General features: G+C 45.0%; 1 protein-coding gene across 2 annotated transcripts in view; it reads right to left on the bottom strand.

The window, feature by feature from the left end:
* Nucleotides 1-24,271, bottom strand: part of LOC108921134 (SH3 and multiple ankyrin repeat domains protein 3-like) — a 191,613-nt gene that overhangs the window by 30,813 nt on the left and 136,529 nt on the right. For both annotated transcript variants that reach the window (XM_029251632.1, XM_029251633.1), the window contains exon 13: nt 21,532-21,645. In XM_029251632.1, coding sequence (XP_029107465.1) covers nt 21,532-21,645 — 114 coding nt within the window. The remainder of the gene's footprint in view (nt 1-21,531; nt 21,646-24,271) is intronic.

Genomic DNA, 24,271 nt, shown 5'->3' with positions numbered 1-24,271 from the left:
CTGCACGAGGTGACCGACAGCTAGCGCCATGACCCAGCAGGTGGATCAGATCACACGGTCACTTTCCTCTCTCACCCAGAAGAGCCCCCCTCCAAGGATCAAATGAACAAGGCCTTAGCGTCCCTTTTGAAACACACTCACATTGTTTCAATCAGCGCCATTCATTCAGTTTTCTTTATCCCTCTCAGGTGATGTCATCTTAAGCTCAGTGGGTATCAAAAGTGTAAGTAAGGTTCTCGAGGTGAATGTAAACAAATAGATGAATATTACACTGAAACAACCTAAACAACAATGGGCATGGGGAAGCAATCTCAATTCTCTACCCAAAGCCTAGCACCACCTCATGTGTGGTTGTGACTCAGGGGAACATGGACCAGAATCCAGAGTACTTGTCTTTTGGTACAAACACAGAGGGGAATCTTTCAATGACCCTCAATTCATTTTTTGTGTCATATTTCCAGAGGGAAGGTTACATTACATTTATTCATTTATCTGACACTTTTCTCCAAAGTACCTTACAATGTTAACCTATGTAGAGTTATTTACCCACTTATACAGCTGAGTAATGTTACTGGAGCAATTTTTGGGCTAAGTACCTTGTTCAAAGTGAGATTCAAACCTGCGACCTTTGGGGCCAAAGGCAGCAGCGCTGACCACTATGCTTCTGTAGCTTCTCATCCAACACAGGTTCACAGTAGTCTGGAGCCTATTCTTGAAGTGGTCTACACTACGGGCAGTACGTCACTCCACTGCAGGCCAATCACACACCGTCATTCACTCACATATACGCACTATGGGGCAAAAGACAGGCCCCAACTAAGTCACTCCCAGCTGCCCCACATTATGCCCCAGAACCCACTATTGCCACTTATTGGGGGCCATTCCTGGCTGCTTGCGAACACCTGTCCTGATCACAGTAATGAGTTTATACAGAACGAGCACAGGACACACCGAATCAGCAGAAACGCTGCCTTTCGGGCAGCACAGGCAGACCGTACTACAACAAGATGTGAAAGATACTAGTGTAAGCAGGATGTTACTCAACGTGGTCGATCCTCAAGGGCGAGAGAGAGAGCTGAAGCAGATGGATGGCAAACACGCTGGCAATCATACAAGCTGCTGGCGTCCCTCAGTCCTTGGCAGAACACATGTGTGTGATCTCCCAATAAGTGCCAGGAGCAAAGGGAAAGTGGGTGGCGTTCACGAGCGCCAACCTCTGCTGACCCTACAAAAAGGGCTCGAAATATATCCGGACCGATGGGGGGTTTTGGAACCTTTTTAGCTGCGTGTGACTAAAGAAAACTTAAGTAAATTATTCACAAATAAAAGACCTTCTGTACTTCGATACTGCATGTTTAATCCTGAGTATTTAGTAGAGTTTAAGGGTTTTCTTCTGTTTTAAGGTCATGTTGCAATATTAACATGCAATACATTAAGATGCATCAGCACAGCAAATAGCGCTGTTGGTTCAAGGCCCCTGTGCAGTGTGAAAGAATGTAGGTTCGACCCCTGCTCTGTCCATCAGGACTTTGTATGTTCATGTGGGTTTCCTCTAGGTGCTTTGGTTTTTTTCTCCAAAGACATGTGTTTCAAGTGAATTGGTGACTCTAAATTGTGCAGTGTGTGTCTGTGTGTGAAAGGGAAAGTGTGTTGCTCTGGTGGTACAGATGAATGATTGACTAAGTGTACTGGTGTATATCTACCAGTGTAAGTCACCTTGGCTGGAAAGGTGTCATCTCAATACTAAAATGTTCACTGGAATTTACTCTAGAGAAAAGCACCTGTAAATTAATAAATGTAAATGTCACCACTTGCAGTACTTGTACTTTACAATGGGTCGCCTGCAGCACGGTACACTGTTCACAGCGGTGCTTTCAAGAGATCACCTTCAAAGCGACAGTGTGGGAGAACGCTTGTGTTGGTCCATTTGGAGCTGACGGGATGGAGAGTGTTGGTCCATTTGCATGCCTGCTGACAGTACGGCCCCTCCCAGTTTGGCAGTACCGTAGTACAGGTCACCAGACTGCCTGTGCCTCCAGGCCCAGGGCTGGGAGCCATTTCTCCTTTGGAATGTGAATGAACCTATAAGGAATGCTGGCTCACAAACAGCACACCTGGCACCCCGAACAGTGGATGCAAGGCAGGACCCATAGAGCCCATCCCTAAGGACCATTTGCTCACATTCTTTTCCAGGGTGGACTCTTGATAATTCTACACTCTAGGTGCTTTAGTAAATATTAAGCAACAGCAGTTACATACTGCATTTTTTCAAAGTGAGACTGGAAAATCTAGCATATGGTTTGTTGGTGGAACAGAGGCTATGGATGAACTTGAGAAGAAAGAAAAACGAGCTGTCAAACAAACAAACGCATATGAAGACAAAGAAACTGCAATTCAGGCATCCAGATCTTTGCAGTTATTTCTGACACCACATACTCCAATGCAGCCATCAACTGACGCTGTTACTCAGGAGCACAACATATGAACAAACTTAACAGATTTGTTAAATACACCTAATGTGTTCACTCCAGAATGTGACTGTCCTTTGGAGTCCGGTCAGCCCTCACTCACACACTACTGTGGAGAGACTCGGGAAGTGGAGTCCACAGCCAAACCCCATGGAACTTCTTAAATCTATAACCAAAATATATATTTTTTCCACGTTCAAGTATGTGTCAGCAAAAATGAATTATACTTAGTCCACAGTCAATCACGTACTTCGTATAACTTGGTAACTAAATTGCCCACAGAAAGAGAGAGGAGTGAGTGAGTGAGTGAGTGAGTGAGTGAGTGTGTGTGTGTTACATTGCTGTGTTGAAACTGCGTGTAAAGCCAAAAATCGTGTCTAATCCAGTCACCACATAAACCTTATGCGATATTCTACAATAAACTTGCACTTTCATAAAAACAATAAAACATATATTTTTATAAACATGTTCAGTATTATATTGTCAGCACCAATATTCACACCATAAATATTCATACAAGTCCCCCTCATGAACACACCACGTCTATCCATGTTCTCCCTTGTTTTCCCGGAGCCCAAAGAAATACGGTTTACACAGTAGTGCTTCTGCCCCGTTGTAGGTGTGAGACTTCTGTCTATTGTTCAATAAAATATAAAAATCAAATCATGTTTTAGAGGTCAGATTCTAAAATTTTTTAGGAAAGAACGGCAACCTATCGGCTCCTCCATGCAGGTACCACCCCGGGGCTTTTCCACAAACACAAAAGCGCTTTGACATGCTGTTTGAACTCTTCATTTGATGTATTTTGGCTGTTTGGATGGTGGTTCTTGGGGTGGGTGTGTGTGTGTCTAACTGGCAGTGAGCATGGCCAAGCAGCCAGCTGATGGTTCTGCCCTCATACTGCCAGCCCACCCTCGGACCGCATCCGCTTACCCCCGCAGACAAGGGGGGGGGGCTGATAAGGGAGTCACAGTTTGTACCCTTTGTGTCCCTGAACACTGTGCTGGACCTGTGCGCATCCCAGGGTTGAGGAGCATTGGAGCTGCAGAGTTCTCAGTGTGTGGAAACGAAGGAACACCAGGCCCCAAAAGCACACCTTCCAGCAGTTTGAGTTCAACATCCTGCAAGTAGGTCAGCCTACAGGAAGTGTACCCCCCTCGAAAGCATAGCTCCTCGACAGGCAAAGCGGCCTGTATCAGTACTATGTTGAGGATCCTTTACTCCTACTTGTGCTGGATGACAAGTTGCACATACAAATGTCCTGTTTCCAGATGTCTGGCCCAGTTCTGCATGAAGAGAACGAAGGCGGTCGGACTTCCACTTTATATATCTTTTATGATATGTTAAAGGTGATGGATGGTCTTTGAGAAAGAGGATCTGGCAAAACTGTTACTCTGGGAGTTAATTATTGACCACACAATAGTAATATGACTTAAAATATTTTACTCTGGAAATACCTTAATATTAATATAAATCAGAAAGATGTGAGGAACAAAAACAATTTAATGGATTTTCTGATATACACACACACATTTTCTGAACAGCTTGTCTCATACGGGGTTGCGGGGAGCCAGAGCCTAAGCCAGCAACACAGGGAATAAGGCTAGAGGGGGAGGGGACACACCCAGGACAGGACGCCAGCCCGTCGCAAGGCACCCCAACTGGGACTCGAACCCCAGACCCACCGCAGAGCAGGTCCCGGCCCAACTCACTGCGCCACCGCACCCACTCTTTTCTGATATAATTTCAGACATTTTATTTGGGCAATTTTATGGTTGAATACATTTTATTAATTTTAACATCTTCCATGCCAGGTATTTATAGCCATTCTCAAAGCGGTTATAGCATGATTAGCAAATAAGGACAAACAAGACTGAATTAAATAAGAATGAATGAGAACAACTGAAACTTAGTAACATCTTTGTATGATAAATTATTTAACAGAAATTATAATCTGTGACAGAAGAACGCTGCTTTCATTTCAGGGAACCACTCACTCACTTTCATTAACAGCTTCTCCTTGTCAGGGTTGCAGTGGTTGGGAGCCTATCTCACAATCGGGGGTTTTGGGCTGGGGTGGAGCACTCTGGATGGGATGCCAGTCAAGCACAGGCTAGTCACACAGATTGACTCACACAATCAGGGTAAACCCATGAAAACATAGGGAGTAGATGCCAACTCCACAGAGACCGTGTTGGACACCTGGACTCCCAAGCCCCGCTGTCTTTGAGTGTGACACCAAACAGTACTCTCTACATTATAGGTGTGCCAAGGTTTTGAGAGCTTAACCTCCCAACAGAGAAAAGGGTTGGGGTACAAGTGTGTTTTGGGGGGTCCTCTGCCGGAGCTCAGTCCCCTTCCACGTGGAATAAAAGGTACTTTACATACAGTGTCAGTCAGTGCACAAGATCAGACGAGTAAGTTCTCATTTCCCTCCTGTGGAACCTGTCAAGGCGTCATCTTAAAGTTTGATTTTCGTCTTGATTAACTGACAGCGGTGTTTAAATCTCAACACTCAGAGTGTCTCACAGTGGGTTTGGAAACTTCAGAATTGCCTCGGGAAAGTGTACATATTTGCCTGGTGAGACACACAGAACTACTTTAGTGCTTTTCTGCAGGATGCTGAACAGCAGGTCCAAATGAACAACCAGGGGGTGGCTCATATCACAATGCACCTTAAAAATCCCCAAGGAACTGTGATGAGAAAAGTTACCTAGCTTTCCAGCTACTTCATTGTCCTCAAAACCTAAAAAAGCAAAGTTACACCTCAGTGATTGGCAGTACCGTAGTATGACACTTTTATGGAAGCGCAGCCCCAGGGGGTTCAGAAGCTCACACTTCAGGCTTTATATAAAGGTCTGCAGGTCCGAACGACAAGAGTAGAAAAGTTATGAGTAACAACTTCCGTTAATTCTGCAAGAAACATTGGCAAAATGAGAGAGGTTTGCTTCGCCGTTCCATACAAGAAAAACATTTTAAGTCCAGAACATGATATGATGCCCTCACTGTGAGACATATGTCACTTTGGAGAGAAGCGTCTCCTAAACAAATTAACGGAAGTGTAGACAACCTTCACAGAGAGCTGCCTGAGTAACACAACCTTTCCTACTTTTCCAATATTAAAACATGCTCCTCGTTCAAAACTGATGTGGATGTAGAATTTTTATTTTGGAACCAAAACCCTTTTAAACATGAGACAGTTAATGCCATATGAAGGCCTTTGATAAGATTGAACTCTTGTGCTAGCAACCAACCAACCAACATCAACAGCTGCTTTTCCTGAGCGGGGTCGTGGCAAGCTGAAGCCTATCCCGGAAACACAGGGCACAAGGCTGAGGGGAAGCACCCGGGAGGGGACGCCAAGCCACTGTAAGGCACCCCAAGCAGGACTCGAACCCTGGAACCACTACACAGTGGGCACCAGCCAATCCCACTGTGCTACCACACCCCTCTCTCTTGCTCTATGTTTTGGCAAAGAATTCTTCAAGAAGTTAAAGCAAACTTTATGTATTACACGTACACGTCATGTCTCTTAGACATCAGCCCAGTTCACCAGCTAATATCCTTACAATATCCGTATTCCCTTGTACACATGTAGACAGTGATCCAAGGCGGCTGCTGTTCTTGTAACCCACAACTAGAGGTGAATATTGCAAAGCTCTGCTGGTGAACACCACCCAAAGACACACCTCGGTCCAAGACGGCTTCATCCCTGTCCACATCATCTTGAGTACGACAGCTTCAGCATTTGAAAAGTACAAGGGTAACTGTGTTCATGGCCAAATTTGTTCATTTTAAAACAGACTGGGTGTGGATATTTTTGTCCAAGATGCAGGCAGTCCATACCTGGTACTGAAGCTGCTCAAACTCACTCACCGATGATGTGGCTCTGGCAAACTACGAATGTCTCGCACCCCCCAACCACAGCCAACTTGGTATTTATCCATCCATCCATCTATTCATCCATTTTCATGCCCACTTGTCCTTCTAGGGTTGCAGTGGCAATAGGGAGAGCAGAGAAGCCCAGACGTTCCTGTCCCTCGCAACTTCCTCCAGCTCAACCTGGGGGAACCCCAGCCGCTCCCAGGCCAACTGTGAGATATAATCTCTCCAGTGGGTTCTGGACCGACCTTGGGGTTATGTCCCAGTTGGCCGTGCCCGGTATACCTCCAAAGGGAGGCACTCAGGGGACATCCTTACCAGATGCCCGAACCACTTGAAGTGGCTCCTCTCAATATGGAGGAGTAGCAGCTCTACTCTGAGTTACTCCTGAATGTCCGAACTCCTCACCCTGTCATGGAGAGTGAATCCCACCACCCTGCGGATAAAACTCATTTCAGCCGCTTATATCTGTAATCTAATTCTATCGGTCATTACGCAGAGTTCACAACCATAGGTGAGGCTAGGGATGTAGACCGACTGGAAAATAGAGAGCTTTGCGCCTTATGGCTCAGCTCCCCCTTCACCACTACAGTCCGGTACAGCAACCGCATTACTGCTGCCGCTGCTCCCAGTCTGCAGCCGATATCATACTCCCTTCTCCTCTCACTCATGAATAAGACTCCAAAACACTTATGAGAGAGAACCCCAGACTCAGACTTGCAGGTGCTGATCCTCATACCAACCGCTTCACACTCGGTTGCAAACCATTCCAGTGCATGCTGGAGGCATCCATGTGATGGTGCCAAAAGGACAACACCATCCACAAAAAGCAGAGACATCACCTTCCGGCCCCCACATAGAATGCCCTCCTGACCTTAGCTGCGCTTTGATATCCTGTCCATGAAAACCACAAACAGCAGTGGGGACAAGGCACAACCTTGGCGGAGTCCCACACCCACCCACGCTGAATGGGCTTGATTTAATGCCGAGAATGCAGACATGCTCTTACTCTGCGTGTACAGAGACTGAATGGCCCACAGTAGTGGCCCCGGCACCCCATACTCCCGAAGCACCTCCCACAGAATTTCTCAGAGAAGTCCTACGACCGTATTCCCCAAGTCCACAAAACACATGTAGACTGGATTAGCGAACTCCCATGCCTCAATTATTTGTAACAGGGTAAAAAGCTGGTCCACTGTTTCACGGCCAGGACGGAATCCACATTGTTCCTCTTCAATCTGAGGTTCAACTATCAGTCAGAGTCTTCTTTTCAGCACCATGGCATAGACTTTCCCAGGGTGGCCGAGAAGTGCGATACCCAGATACTTGGCACACATTCTCTGGTCCCCTTTCTTAAAGATAGAGACCACCCCTCAGTTTGCCAAACCAAAGGTACTGTCCCCAAGGTCTATGAAACATTGCAGAGGCGTGTCAGCCATAACACCCCCACAACATCCAGGGTATTAAGCAGTTCCAGGCAAATCTCATCCACCCCTGGTGCTTTGCCACTATGGAGCTTTTCAACTACCTCAGTGACTTCCACCAGGGAAATGGACTCTCATACCTCAGAAGCTTCTGGCCCTGACTCCTGTAAAGGAGGCATATTTCTCAGGTTTAGGAGTTCCTCAAAGTGCTCCTTTAACACTGTCCTCATATGAGGTCAGAATTTCTCCACCTTTGCTGAGCACAGCTTGAGTGAAGTTCTTCTGACCCCTCCTGAGCGTCTGGATGGTTCTCCAGAACCTCTTTGAGGCTAATCAAAAGTCATTTTCCATGGCCTCTTCAAACTCCTCCCATGCTCTGGACTTTGCTTATGCAACCGCAGCCGCTGCCACCTTTTTTGCCTGCTGGTACCTATCTGTTGATTCAGGAGTCCCCAGAGCCAACCAGACCCTTAAGACCTCTTTCTTCAGCTTGACAGCTTCCCTCACCATCAGTGTCCACCAGCAGGTTCTTGGGTTGCCATTGTGACTGGCACTTACAAGGTTTTGGCCACAGCCGTGCCTGGCTGCTTCCACAGTGGAGATTTTGAACAGGGTCCATTCAGACTTCATGTCCCCTACCTCCTCTGGGTCCTAGGGGAAGTGTGAAGGTATGGACGACAGATGGAGGCAGCAGTGGAGAATTGAAGTAGTTGGACCGAAAAAGGTTTATTTTTCTTTACTAAAAGGTGTTCTTCAAAACACATTAACCCCAGCCAAATACAAAACAAATATTAAGTTACAAAGAACATGAGGCCTATGAGCCATGGGCTTAACCCCTTGCATCAACAGCAATGCACAGCTCTCCTGTTTACTGCATGAGAGTCTGTCTGCATAAGTTCATATCAATTGGCAACCTCCACTAGTGACCTAATACAAACTTATATAGCAGTAACTCCGCCCTTCTGGTTACACCATAACAGCCTCAACTATTCCAAAGTACATTTCCCCAAAAATTACATCCAACATAAATACTAAAACATACAAACAATACAAAACATTTTCCACTATAAATATCCCTACATTACAACTTCTAAAAACATTTATCACATTACACAGTAAAACACCCCTGTCAAGTTGGTTGTGCCCAAGGACTCCCACCTAGAAATACCCCAAATGGTTCACTCCATCTGGTTTGCAATACAAGGTACCAAACACCACAGAATGCCAGATAGCCGAATGGTAAGCAAAAAGTTTACAGAAATGGTTTTTAAAAACAATAAATACATTTACTTTTCACAACCAATTGCATGTACTTGTCATATTTTGATTAAAAAAAAATGTTTAGTTAATGACAAACAGACAGATACCGGTAGGCCTTTCCCGGCACCCAATCTAGTTCAAACAGAAAGTGTTAAATGGAATGCTGGACCAAAACAATATGCATTGTTTGCATCAACTTCTCATGCATCTTCAGCACATAGGAGATAATATCGGTCTTCTGGACACTTGGCTCACCTTCCCAGCTCTCTCTAAGGACATCCAGTGGCCCCTGAACCTGGTGTGCATACAACAACTCAAAGCGAGAAAATCCTGTTGAAGCCTGTGGGACTTCACGGTATGCGAACAACAGGAAGGGTAACCACTGGTCCCAGTCCTTGCCAGTATCCGAAACAAACTTCTTCAACATTTATCAGGGTCTGATTAAATCGCTCGACGAGTCCATCATTCTGCGGGTGGTAAGGAGTGGTTCTGACACGCCTAATTCCTAGAAGTTCATAGACCTGCCTGAGGGTCTTACTCATAAAACTGGGACCTTGGTCTGTTAGAACCTCCCGGGGAATACACACTCGCGAAAAAAGTTGGAGCAGTGCTGTGACAACCTGTTTGGCAGTCACCTCCCTCAAGGGAAAAGCTTCTGGATATCTAGTTGCATAATCACATATGACTAAGATAAACCTATTTACCGACTTGCTTCTCTCCACAGGACCCACTACATCAACACCAATTCTTTCAAAAGGAGTATCTACCACTGGTAATGAAATCAAAGGAGCACATGTCATAGCCTTCCCTCCTGACAACTGACACTGTGTTCAAGATCTGCAAAATTCCCTCACTTTCTCATGCAATCCTGGCCAAAAAAAAGCTTACTTATTCTTTCCAGTGTCTTCGAGTAGGCTAAATGTTCTGCCCAGGCTATAGTATGCCCAAGCTCCAATACTTCTTTCCTAAATTTCTTTGGCACCACTAATTGCAACGTGTTCTCACTCTCTCTATAGAGAAGACCATTCTGTATTAGATAGCCTCTATTCCCTAACCCAGTAACACAACCTTCTTCTACCTTTTTAAAGTATTGGGTCAAACAGGGATCTGAGCACTGCTCTTCTGCTAGATTACCAGAAAAATGCAAGTCAATTTCAGTCAAGCTAGTGGTATCAACTTCTGACTGTAACTGCATATCAGAACATTCTATGACCTCCCCAACTGTCTGTCTACGCCTTGCACACCTCTCTTCCTTAGAGAGAGTGGGCTCAATTTCAACATCAACAACCTGAAATGGTAATACATCCAAAAATTCAGATTTATCCTGTTCCTTAACCCTTGCACAAGTAACCACACCGTACAGTGCTGTTTTGCTGAAGAAGTCAGGCAACACAGGGAGATCCTGCCCCAATAGCATAGGATCGGGCAATCTTGGCACTAGTCCTACCCTCAACAAGAAGGTCTGGTCACAAACCCGAATGTACACATCAGCATTGGTATGCTCACTTTGATCACCATGTACACAGCGCACAGTAAGCTTACCCTCCTCATTCCAAAATTCTTGGGGGACTAAAGATGCCTGTACTAATGTCTGTGAACACCCAGTATCTACAAGGCTTACAACAGGCTTCCCATTGAGTTCAACCATAACAACAGGTTCCATATTCTGTATAGCTCCTATAGAGGAGGTGGGCCTAGGAACATAGCACAGATGAGTATATTTAGCCTTTTTAAGTGGACAGAATGGACTTTTATGACCTGGGGCACCACAATTAAAGCATGACACAGAAGCTTTATCTCTGGGCTCAGACTTTACACTATCAAGACCAGTGGGCAAGGTGTTCTTAGGATAACTATGTTTAACATCAGAACCAGCTCCTTTACACACACCATCAGACTTAACCCTGGCTTGACAGTCAAGTCACCCAGCATAGCGATGGGTCTTGGAGCTTTTGTGGGCTGCTATGTAGTTCTCGACCAGTTCAGCTGTCTCTGCTGCCGTTGCAGGACTTCGTTCTTTAACCCAGATCTTCACTTCAGTGTAGAGAACTCGCAAATATTGTTTTAACAGCACTGTTTCCATGATGTCCTCTTTGCTGCTTTGTTCACACTTGACCCACTTACAGAAGAGTTCCTTTAGCCATACGTAGAGCTCTTGGGGGGTCTCCTCAGTGCTGGTTTCCATAGATCTAAACTGCTGGCTATAGGTCTCCGGGTTGATTTCATACTTTTTGAGCACTGCTTCTTTTATTTTGTTATAGTCCATACTACTCTCTGACTCCATAGCTACAAAAGCACTTCGGGCCTTCCCCGTTAGCAATGGAATTAAACGAGTGGCCCAGTCTACCTTTGGCCAGCCATAGACTACTGCCAGCCTTTCGAATGTAGTAAAAAAAATGTTCAATATTATCAGAGTCCTCCAGCTTTACCATATTGGGTTCATAACACCTCACTGCTGTGGATGATGAAGGCCCTGAGACTGGAGCTGATAAAGGAGTGCTCCCTCGCACCTGCTGTTGTTCCACATCAAGTTGTAACTGATGCACCTGATGAGACAGGACTTTAAACTGTTGGAACTGATGGGCAGTCTCTCTATCCAGCCGTTCATCTCTGACTCTCTGAAACTCTATAAAAGTTTCAAACATCTTTGCAAGTTGCACCATGGCAAGATCACCAGCAGGAGGGTGCAAAACTTCTGCAGCACTTTCATCTTCTGCTCCATCTTCCTTCTGTTGCTTCTTCTTACTCCTGGTGGTCATTTTCTTCAATGGTCACTACTCTATTAACTCTCCACTCAGTCAGTCCAAACTCCCACTTCTGACACCACATGTGAGGGTATGGACGACAGATGGAGGCAGCAGTGGAGAATTGAAGTAGTTGGACCGAAAAAGGTTTATTTTTCTTTACTGAAAGGTGTTCTTCAAAACACATTAACCTCAGCCAAAAACAAAACAAACATTAAGTTACAAAGAACATGAGGCCTATGAGCCGTGGGCTTAACCCCTTGCATCAACAGCAATGCACAGCTCTCCTGTTTACTGCATGAAAGTCTGTCTGCAAAAGTTTGCATCAATTGGCAACCTCCACTAGTGACCTAATACAAACTTATATAGCAGTAACTCTGCCCCATTACACAGTAAAACACCCCTGTCAAGTTGGTTGTGCCCAAGGACTCCCACCTAGAAATTCCCCAAATGGTTCACTCCATCTGGTTTGCAATACAAGGTACCAAACACCACAGAATGCCAGATAGCTGAATGGTAAGCAAAAAGTTTACAGAAATGGTTTTTAAAAACAATGAATGCATTTACTTTTCACAACCAATTGTATGTACTTGTAGGGGCTTATGAGTATCCTCTCACCCTGTGCAACTCCTGAGTAGGAGAGAGACCACCCATTATTGAGGAGTTTGGTTCCAGTGTCAAAACTATAAGTGGAGGTGAGTCCAACTATATCAAGTTGGTATCACTCAACCTTCCACACCAGTTCCGACTACTTCTCCCCAGTGAGGTTACATTCCACATGTCAAGATCCAGTTTCTGCCACAAGGTGCTGTGACGCCACGTGCCACCTTGCCCCCCCTGCTGCCTGAAAGGCATTACACCCGACCCCCATGTTGGACCATGGAGGTAGTGGGTCTACATGGCCCCCCACGTTGCCTTTTGGGCTGAGCCTGGCTGGGTTATGCGGGCTACCCAGCCACCAGGCGCTCACCTAGGAACACTACCCTCAGGCCTGGCTCCAGGGATAGGTCCTAATGACCCTTTTCCGGGCAGGGTAAACGTTCTCTTGTTCCCAGTTGCCACAGGGGTTTTTTGGATCACGTTAGTTTGGATCTTCACTCCAGACCTGGTCGCCGTGCGAAACCCTACCAGGAGCATACTGTTCCCGACGATATAGATCTGGAGATCCCTAGATCATACAAGCCCTTCCGCCATGAAAAGGCCCCGATCCAAGCTATTTATCCTCCAGGAGAAAATTTGCGGGTTCGAGAACAGCACAGGGGAGCATTCCATCACAGCAGAAGCATCCCAGATGGTGGCAATTGGGGAATCCTGCATGTACCGTGCCACTGGTGTCCAGGCAACGGGTGGGGGGGGAGTCAATAAAACCGCCTGAGGACTCAGCAAGACTCCGTTGAGTCTTCTGTTCTACAGAAATGACGGGTTGCTTTTGTTCACTGCTTGTCAGTCCCCTGACAGGAGTAGTGATCAACAGAAGAAGCCTTAATTACTCACTGTGCTACAGATGTGCTCTTCTGATCCCAAGTGTTGGAACGGATCTTTTTTCAGACAGTCCATCGTTCTAAACTAGTCTAAATGATGAGGCACAAAAAGCTGAAAAAGGTTTGCTGTAGTTTGTATGGAATTTCACCAGGTGTTACCTTTGTTGCAGGGCGTCCTGTGGACACGTGCGTGTGTGTGTGTTGTGTCTCTCAACACGTCTCTGTCCCATCCTTTTTATACGGCAGGAACTTACTCATCTACTTGTACTTAAGAACCACCCAAGGCCTTTCAGCCTCCTGCTAGTGGAATTTCAGCAAGTTACAGAAGTGCTTTCTTTCTAGAACTTTATAGAGCATGCAGTATACAGTAGTAAATAAAAGGAGAATATGAAAGATATGAGATATGAGTTAAATAAGAGTAAATGAAGAGTAATTGATATAAAATTAAAATAAGAGTGAACTCCATCACAGGACCAGGAGAAGATGAGGTATGTGTGAAAAACACTGAAAGAGACTATTATAAGTGGCACAGCAGCTACAGTCCAGCAGGACATACAAACTGACAAAGAGGACTCCTCACTTAATGCTTTCTATACAGATTAATCTGGTGATATTTAGCCAAAAAATTATGCGCCATAATTTTTGGAAGACTCCCTCCAATCACACCTCCCCATACACACACACAGTTGCTCCAGACTGATACATATCAGACCAGAACTGATGCGACAGCTATTTTGACAGTCAATCACGGAGCCGTTGAGCTTGCCAAAGGAGCGAGAGACAAATCATATTTGACAAGAAGAAGATCAAATAACTGGGCTTGCTTGGTCGGGGGCTCGACTCATTTCACAGTCTCCACGTCAAGCTGAGACGCATGGTGGAATCCAGAGTTTACAGTGGTCTGCAATTACTTAACCCTTGTTCAGTGTCCTTCACACTGATATTACTGTGACCTCCTGCACTGCGAGAGATGATAAAAGTCCAGTCCATCATGGACAATGACTCATACCCTCTGCATGTTACGCACCACAGTAAAACAACGTAGCATTTTGAGCGTTTGGCTGCTCCAGGAGGTACCAGAGGTCATTTCTACCAGCAGCTATCAGTCTCTCCAGCGAGTAATCACACTGCCAGGGGTGGGCTTGGGGGGGCTCCCAATAACTGAATGGCCCTGAGCATCTTCTGTGTCCCATCACATCCCAACTTCCCTCATCATTTCACCTCAATCCAGTCCTCCCCTCTGGCATTGCAAAATGTTTAAATGTCTGGATTGAAATACATTTGCTATTCTTTCACATATTTACTTTTCTATTTATTATACTTGGTAATTTATTTTTCAAGCATGAGGGCCCTGTGATCCACTACGCACACCAGGAATGAAGAGACTACACCGTACACTGTGAATTTATGGTGTAGTGCCTTAAAATCAAGAGACTTGTGTTGAAACCGCCACTCCTGCTGTCATACCCCTGAGCAAGGTACTTACCGTAACCACTCCAGCAGAAATTACCCCTCTGTATAAATTAGTAAATAATTGTATCTTAGTGCTGCTTGTGAGTAGCTTCGTGTACACCCCAATGCTGTAAATCACTGTATTGTACTTTCAACTGGCCACTCTGACTCAGCACAATTCAGTCAGATTAATTCAGAGCATGTCCTGGAAAAACACGGTCAAGATGCCAGCAAGGAGAGACAAATGACAACACAGATGCTGAATCTGCTGCCTTAAAGGTAATCAGTGGGACCCCCATACATCCTGCCAGGTATTGATACAGATGCCTGATGTCACATCTCACAAATGTCAGTGTCCTGAGACAAGCTGCCTTTGGGAAAAGTCAGCAATCCATGTGTGATGTACAACAGACCCCACTCTATGTAAAGTACTCTACTATACTGTGGTATACTATATACAGTATCCTGTACTGTACTATAAATGGCCATAACAGACATTTTTTTTATTTGTAGTTAAGGTTTTGGCATTTTATTCTCATTAACAATTAATGCATTCAGAAGACGGGAAGCTGCCTTGTCTTTTCGGCGAGGAAATTAGTTAATACTTTTCACATAAATGAGTACTACGTTTTCTGATAGCATGAGGTAGTTGCCAGCAACCCTCCTCTGACAGCAAAAAAAGCAAAGCTTTGACTAAAGTTCACTGCCAAATTTAATAAATCTCAGACACAGCGTTGTAGCGTGGCCCTCCCCAGCCCCGCATCCCACCTCCTGTGACAGCACACACATGGAACCAACTCACGACTCGCTGACTCACCCTTCTGTGAGTCACCACTCTGAAATACGAGTGTGCTATTTTTGGTCTTTTTTCTTTGATTTACCTATTAGGTTTGGGACAGAGGGAGTGCGCACTGTAAAAATCTTTTGCCCCCCTCCTATTAACCTTACAGTGGGATGGACATTTATGTCCAGCTGCTTTCTGCGGGAGGGGGAAGGGGGTTGCCCTGCGATGGAGGGGTGGCACAGCTGCTAAATCAAGGACATGACAGCCCGAAATCAGAGCCCATCACAAAGAGCAGGGAGTTCCGTATACCTTTCAGCATAGACTCACTGAGCTTGAGCATGTGCAGAGCACTGCAGTGCTGCGGAACGAGGGCAGAACGGAGGATCTCCCCCCAATTCTGTGCGTGTGTTCTCTTTGCCCCTGAACCCTTGTCTGTCACACAGTTGTTGCACATGTAACTGCTTGATACCTGCTGTGATGACACACCTATGTGATGTGTACTGAGCTCTAGGAAATATCTGCAGTATTCGCACCCTTTCCTCTTCTATTTTTGCAGCTTTTTGACATAAAATCAGATGATTTGGTCATTTCTACCAATACATGAATGGAACCTGACAGGGAAAACATGGAAGGGGTGTTGTTTTTATGCCATGTTCTTGATGTGGAAGATAAAGAAATGTCCAATCATAGGTAGTGGGGAAAAGTAATGGCCCCCTCATGGCAGACAACAGATGCATCACCTTTAGCTGTAATGACCGCAACCAAACGCTCACAGTGCTGCACGGTCGAAGGTTCTCTGTAAGAATGATGCAAGGAGATGAATTTAGATTTCAGACAGACATTGAAAGATTTTGCATAATTGCGTGCTCTTTTCTGTGCCTCTTAAGCTGTGTAATTACACTTTATAAAACAAAATGTTTGTTGCCCTGGCATGTTTTCCATGTAATCAGCAATCTGCAAAGGTACATTTAACAAGCAAATAATTTAGTTTATTAGAAATTGTACATTGCCAGTCACATATACAGATGCATTATCACCTCTTGCTGGGCTGTTCAGGCTGCATCTGGTGTTCTGCACACAGGCACTTTGCAGGCGTGATGAGTGTTTTGTCACCAAGGAGACGACTAACAGTGCCGACCAGTGCATGCTCACAGGCCTTTCACATCGCCCCCAAAGGCATTCAGAGTGGCATTTGGGCAGGTTCTTCACGCAGGAAGGAGAAGAAACAGCTTTTTGCATGTGCCTGAAAGCCGACGCAGGAATACAAAGGCCACGCACACACGCCAGGAACACGCTGTGTGTCTGTGGCTTTGGATCTCAGGATGTTGAGCAGAAAAGAGCAAACGCACAGATGCTGCCAGGTTCACGGTGACAAACTTGAGTGCCAAAGACAGACCAGCTGTATTTTCACCCAAACCCTTGAGCTTGGCTTCGGCAGCGTAGCCCGTGAGGACCTCCTTTGCCATGACAACTGTTTACACTTTATCTTGTGACGTCAGGCTGTTCTGTGACTGCGGTGCCAGGATTTCACTGTTGCTCCTCACCTGCTGTACAGCCTGGCTTTATCGCAGAGTAGCAGCTCTGTGCATTCAGTGTAAACTGCTGCAGGATGTCTGCTAGACCAGGGGTGTCCAATCTGTCAGGCCCCGAAGAGCTAAGACGGGAGGAACTGGGGGTGTGTAGACATTGGAAAAACTTGAAGATGGCATTTTATTGCCAACTACTGCTCCCATTGTGCAGACAGTGTATTTGAGAAATTTTAGAAAACGTATTGCTAAGAGCATCTACTTTCTCATGAGGTGTGGGAGAGCTGGGGTGGGAGCTGCTTGGAGAAGGGACAGTGGAAAGGGGGCCTTAAATGAATGATGCTGACATTGAGGATCCTTTGATGAAAATCTGGACTTCTATCCTAGCCCGTCATAGAAATGTGTTTTCTACGAGAGTAGGCCGTAGCTTCGGTCCACAGAGCCTAAGTTCGCAGAGGCCACAATAGCCAAAATGGACCCACTGCACCTCTGGACCAATAACTGGAACCTAGGTGACTGTGCAAGACTACACCATCGAGCAATCATTAATGACCTCAAGTCAATAAGCCCTTCCTACAGTATACAGTAAACAATTAAGTCTTACATTTATTATTTGTAGGAAATCCATCACTGTATATGCAAAATACCTTTCAACTTACATATACTAATTACCATAAAATCAATTAAAGTCAATGACAATGAGCCCAAAGGAAAATAAGACAGGTGTCCGCTTAGGTCAAAGGAATACATAAGAAGCATCCTAGCTGCCTCACACACCCACCTACCCACCCACACATGCACTCACACACATGATGACTCAGCGCTCTGTTCTGGACTTTGCACTTGTCCAGCAAGTGCTGGGAGTCTTCTGAGATTTATTTAAAAAACTTAATTGTTCTTGTGTAGCTCTTTGCGGCTTAGCTGCTGATGGGGAGAGAGATGACTCTCCTATGGGGTCACAAAGCTTTTCTTAGCACTGCAAGACCACACCCGTTTGTACGAGAACTTCATTGGTTTAGTAAATCCACAAGGTACATGCAGTTGGTATATAATACATGTACACATACAGTATGTACAGCACATTAAAGTGTTTTCATATTATGTGTTTTGGATGCAGCTTTTCTATAAACTTAGAAACCTATTGGTTATAAGTTTAAATCCGAAAATGCAATCTTTTGCCCATGAGCTAATGCACGAGCTCTAGTCTTTGGACCGTACACATAACGTACTGTGTACCTCACTGCGACGACCTGACCCAGACTGAGCATGGGGTCATGGTGGTGCTGGCAGAACTGGGCAGGTCCTGGTCCATTAGTATCTGTGGGTCACACTTTTCCGCAATTCTGGTTTCCTCCCTCAGCAGCAGAATTAATTTCCCTCCATTTGGCAGCTATGAACAAGCCGAGATCAAACCAGTTCTCAGGGCCATTACTGTGGTCACGCAGGCATTAGGTCTGTCATTAACATAAATTAACCTGTCATCATCATGGTTACTACCTGCTGGATGTGTCCCATCTTAGAGGAGACAGTTTAAGCTCATCCACAGAATGGTTTTGCAGTCCTGTCGTGTGTTGTTATAAAACACTTCCTGTAAAACATTCAGAAAGGAACGCCCAAGTTTACCTGGGAACCAAGAGACCTCCTAGTTACCTAGTTACCTCTTGCCTTTTCTATGGTATGTCTGCAAAAATAAAGACACAGAGAGGACAGCATCCACTGTTAAGAGAAGCAAGCCCAGCATATCCATTTGATTGTTATTTCTGATTTGGAAACATGAGCTTGGACCTGTGCACCTAGACATCATTATTCATCGGAGCGATGAGGGTCCACATCACCACTGCTCTTAGCAGCACTGCAATCTTCCACATCTTCGCATTTAGCTGGGCACAGCGACCACTTGATGAGACTCTTTCTGCACATTGTGCGAACGATCATTTCTCTTCCAATCTCAAAATCTGCATGATCTTGAGCATCATCTTCACTAAATTATGCAGTGGACATTTTAAAGACCCCAACACTGCTACTCATACAGTACGAGTGCATACGTTCAGTCAATCTTACCACAAGGGAATCTTTTATTATTTTCATATAATGCAGCACACAGAAGTAACGCTGAATAATTCAGACTGAGGTCCTTTGTAAACAAATTGAGCAGAGAGTCCAATCTAATGCAGGCGCACAGCTTTAACATGCATTACTGGGCTGTCTTTGAGAGCAGCCACCCTCAAAATCTAACACATTTGCAGCATTTCCCTAATTTCTCTCCCAGCAACAACCAAATGCTATTTCCAAATTGCCTAAATGGGCTGCCTAACTCGGTTCTCGTCCACTTCCACCCCCACCCTTCCTACATTTCCTGTCAATCCTCTGTCTAAAAGGCTGAAGTTCAGGATCGCAGTGCCGGCAGAGGACACTTCAGCAGCTACTGCACGGCTGGTGGGGGAGCAAAGGGACAACATGCTTGAGCGCTGTGAAAACATAGTGAATAAAGTGCCAGTGGACCGTGTAGATAGCTGGCAGAAGGTTTCCTGATCACAGTGGAAAAAAGAGAAACAAAAATAAAAACAAAAAAACACCTTTTTTTGTGGTGCATGTTTTTCAGCCTGGTGTGGTTCATATTTTTCCCCCAACTCACTGGTCTGTTGGTACCAGATCACACCAGTCTGTATTACAATGAAACTTGTGCCAAAAGCAGAGGGTGTCATTAATCTGAATTAAATGTCTTTAACTCGCTTTCATAGTGACGGACACCAGGTCCATTTAATTCCACTCCTTCTGCACGAGTCCACCAGTAACTAGACAGCTTGCAGCGGTGCTGGGGTTTGCAGTGGGTCATTATGTGTGGAACAGGCAGCAACAAGAGGAGAGTATGTGCCACCAAAGATTGCATACGCTTGCACACACACACACACACACACACACACACACCGAACAAATTGGAAGCCAAACAACCTACCCCACAGTTAGACAGACTACTGAGAAGAAAAGCAAGAAATCACATTTAGCTCATTGATGTGTAGAGCGAAGACAGACAGAAAACCACCTGCACCAGCTGAGATCCTACCCGCCCAAAAACCATGAACTATTAAAACACAGCCACACACACAAGGCACAGCGCTCACACAAGCAGGTAGCTCACTGCCTCTGGGCAAAGAAGCAGCATCAGAAACAGGCAGGTTTTAAAAACCACACCTGAAGCTGAACTTGGAACAGCTGGAAGAGAAGCTATTCTGGATTCTCCAATTAGTTTGATTTGACACTTTCTATCAACAAGAAGCCTAAGAAAATTTTCTGCGTGACACGGTGTTTACATTAAAATGGCTTATGAAGCTCATTAATTCAGTCAACATAAAAGCAGAGCAAATCTGAGTGAATGTACAGTAATCACTTTTCCCTCTATAGTAGAGTACCTCAAAGCAGCACTACAGTATGAGGAAACATTTTGCTTTGGGCCTTTTTTTCTAGAAAACGCCAGGCTCCTGCATGTAAGAGTGTAAATGATGAGCTGCTCTGATGTACGTTCCATGCTAGCAGTCCTGTTTGTCTGGAATCTCTCCTGGGAACTGGACAAAGCAGGGAGGGACATGAAACCCATTTAAAGGACCTCATTCCTGTCTCTTGACTCTGCAATAACCTCACACAGCATTTAATATGGATTGTAAGATTTGGTCCCGGGACCAGCATCAAAAGAGGCTAAACAGGAGAGGAGGCCAAAATTAAGATGGAGCTTTTCTGAGGGAAACATCTATCAACCCTGGATGCACCCAATTCTTGCCATGTCCCAGTAGCTGCACCAAAGATGGAATCCCCCCCCCCCCCCCCCACTACTGGCTCAATGGGTGATGTGGGTGCTTTAAAAGGACCAGGCCTTAAATATATGTGGATTATAATCTAAGTGTTGTCAATGAAGAAAGAGAACAAACACTGACATCTATAAAGACATGCTGTGGTCTCCATAAAGATAAGCAGTGGTGTCTACAAAGATCAGTGGCCATAAAGATGCGCAATGGTCTTCATATAGATAAGCACTGGTCTCCATAAATATAAGCACTGGTCTCCATAAAGACAAACAGTGGTCTCTATAAAGACAAGCAGTGGCCTCCATAAAGATAAGCAGTGGCCTCCATAAAGATAAGCAGTGGTCTATAGAGATCAGTGGTCTATATAAAGCCCAGCAGTGAAGTCAATACTGCCACCAGTGAAGATAAACGAAAAACTCATCACTGACTTCAGTGCAGACACACTTATTCTGATTGCCGATCTATAGACAGCCAGTATGAGAAAAATACATTTTCTTTGTTCTAATCTGGAAGTTTAAATTTGATAACATATCGCTTAAAAAAAAAAAAAGGACTCGCACTGTTGCATATGTCCAGGCATGGTTTTTATGTCTGCCCTAATGTTAAGATGTCTGAAGAAAAGGCTGCTGTGTATTTATGGGGTGCTCAGCTGGAAAAAGGTGGGCGAGGAAGTGATGGGGAGCAGGCGAGAGTGTGACTCTGGTCCTTACCCAGCCGCGGGTCGTACTGTCTCATCTGCACCTCCTCCACACATTCTGCGGGGAACCAGCCTGTCCGCCCTTTCACCGTGCCTTCCCAGAATCCTCCCTCGCCAATGCTTAAGACTGAAGGAAAAAGAGAGAAAGACACACACACAGCATTAGTGTGACCGCCACCTTCCCTGTACAGTGTTCATACTTCACCAGTCCCTCCAGAGCGCTGCCACCCCAGGGCAAAGTGACAGCGCTTGACATGAGATGAGAGGAGCAGCACACATCTAGTCATTTTTAAAAGAAACTGCCACAAACAGGTTACAGACATGGCTCAAGTGCAAACTGCAAATGAAAAGTGAAAAAGTGCTGCGCTCAGTTGTCTCACACTAAAGACTGCGCTGTGTGTTTTCATCGCAATCTACAGGATTGCTACACATCTCTGGAGTGGCATCTCTGCAGTGTTAAGAGTTCAGTTGTGTAAGTCAGTCTCAATGTACAAAATGTTTTTTGAAACAGGGATGACGTTCATTTAGGTTTATTAAATGAAGGGTATTTTTGCTGTTTTCTTCTTATCTGAATGCTTAACCAGTTCAACCACCAATCTGCAAAGCAGCATCTAAATCAAGCTCAGCATGCCAACTGCCAAACAGATGGATTGACGGTTATTTATAGGTACGGAATAAATTCTAAACAGTTTCCCCTCACATCATGCAGTCATATTATTGCACAAGGCGCTCATTAAACCAGTCAATACTCATCTTTACTTCCTCTAACTTAACTCGTCAGTATGGTTTCCTAGCAACAGCTGAACACCACTGCTGGATGGACATTTAAGAATTAATCAAAGAAATTCCACCACCTTAATGTTTTATTCTCTTTACAGGACATACAATATTGTGGTGCCCACAGCCAGGTCTGTGTATGGTTCTCAGAGACATATCAGCTTTGAGATTTTCTTGAAAATGACCATAAGGTTTTGTTTGATGAAATGTTCATGTTCTTGATTACTGCATATGATGGACAAGAGATCCACAGCAACAGGAAGTGCAGCTGTCACAGCTGTTGCCATGCAAAGGAGAGAGGTTTGGATCCATGCTCCTGTTGTAGTACCTCTGAGGAAGGTACTTAACCTGATTGCTCCACTAAAAATTACATGCAAATTATAAAAGAGTTAAAAAAAAAAAAACATAGTTTAATATACAAACATCATACTACGAGTTGCACTGGAGAAAGGCATCAGCTACACAGAATCAATAATAATAATAATAATAATAATAATAATAATAGGGAAAGTTAAAGCTGGCAGACGGCTCACTGCTGAAGAGGAAAAACCATGACAAGACTCAAAAGCAGTGTTAGCAAAACAGAGTGCGTTATTCCCAACAAACACCAGGCAATGCTTGAAGGATGGATACCTGATCGGGGATAAAGCCCATGATCACAGACAGTTGCACAGGCTTTGAAACCTCTGTTCCCTCAGAGTACCGAATCCATGCAGAAGGCCAAGGCACATCTGAAATCCTCTCAGCATCCCAGGCCGCTCTTCATAACAAAGCTCTGGAAATTGATAGTCTCAACAAGCTGAACACAAGGAACGACCCCATTTTCCCTACTGCAGTTTGCCTGCTTTGTAACTCGTCTCCCCAGTGTACACTCTCTCTAACATCATCGTGTGGGAAACAGAATCAATAAGCCCTTTAAGGCAAGCCTAGAGATAATCTGGGATAAGCAGTTAGATTTTGTAAACGCCTGCCATTGATGACCCAACAGAGGACCTTCACACACTGATCAAATAGTGCCCACCGCCAACATTTTACATCGCTTTTCCCTCTGCAGCAGAAAAGCACTGTTTGTCATTCAAAGTTTCAGCTTTGACTGATCAAACACTACAAAGTATAACCTCTGGTGTTATTGCTGATACTAAACTTAATAAATGTTCGTTCCACAAATGTTCCAGACAAGTGCCCACACAGTGGAATAGCACCTATCCCCCACCTACCCCCCCTTTACTAGAACACGATACAAATCCCACTGGTATATAAGAAAAGAAACAGACTCCATACTCATTCTGTGGATGCCGTAGTCTTTTTTGGAGGTGGCGAGTCACGTGAAGATACCTCAGGCGATTCTGGCTCAGCTATCCTAGGGTGAAGAACCCAGAGCCATGCACTTTCATGACAAGAGTGTAAGGAGAAACTGGTTTGCAGGAAAAAAGAAAGGTGAAACGCTAACATGTCCATGTAAGGGAAAAAAACTCTATACAGACTACCGGTTTATGACATATGCAACCTTTTCTCCCCCCATGGTTGTCATGGTTACAACCAAGCAGCATGAGCAAGGATGTTAAAAGTAGACTACACCAGACCAAGCTCCAAAATGGTCACAAATAAAATACAGCAGGATGTGGAAAATTAGGCAATGCCCATGTACTGACCACAGCCTAAGTGGTATATTGAGCTTGCAGTCAGTAACACAGACTTCAAAGGGAAGTGAATTAATTCCTGCTTGGCTGAACAGTCACAGTTCAATTCACTGAGTATATCAGACATAAATTACCCTATTTGCCTTATATTTCTTACAATGCACATTCTTCCAAAAGATGATTAGCTCACAGTGTGGATGAAAAGCAGCATGAAGGGCTCAAAAATAGTCACACTTTGCCTGTTCGTAGTGTGGAGGGCAGATTTCAGCACCACGGAGAGCACCCCACCCTGCCCCGGCAATTTGAGTCGCTCTGCAGTGACCCGTTTTCCTCTCT

This window comes from Scleropages formosus, chromosome 5 (genome assembly GCF_900964775.1).
Source record: "Scleropages formosus chromosome 5, fSclFor1.1, whole genome shotgun sequence".
Taxonomy (NCBI): domain Eukaryota; kingdom Metazoa; phylum Chordata; class Actinopteri; order Osteoglossiformes; family Osteoglossidae; genus Scleropages; species Scleropages formosus.
The sequence above is the reverse complement of the archived record's forward strand: the minus strand, read 5'-3'. Positions and strand labels throughout refer to the sequence as shown.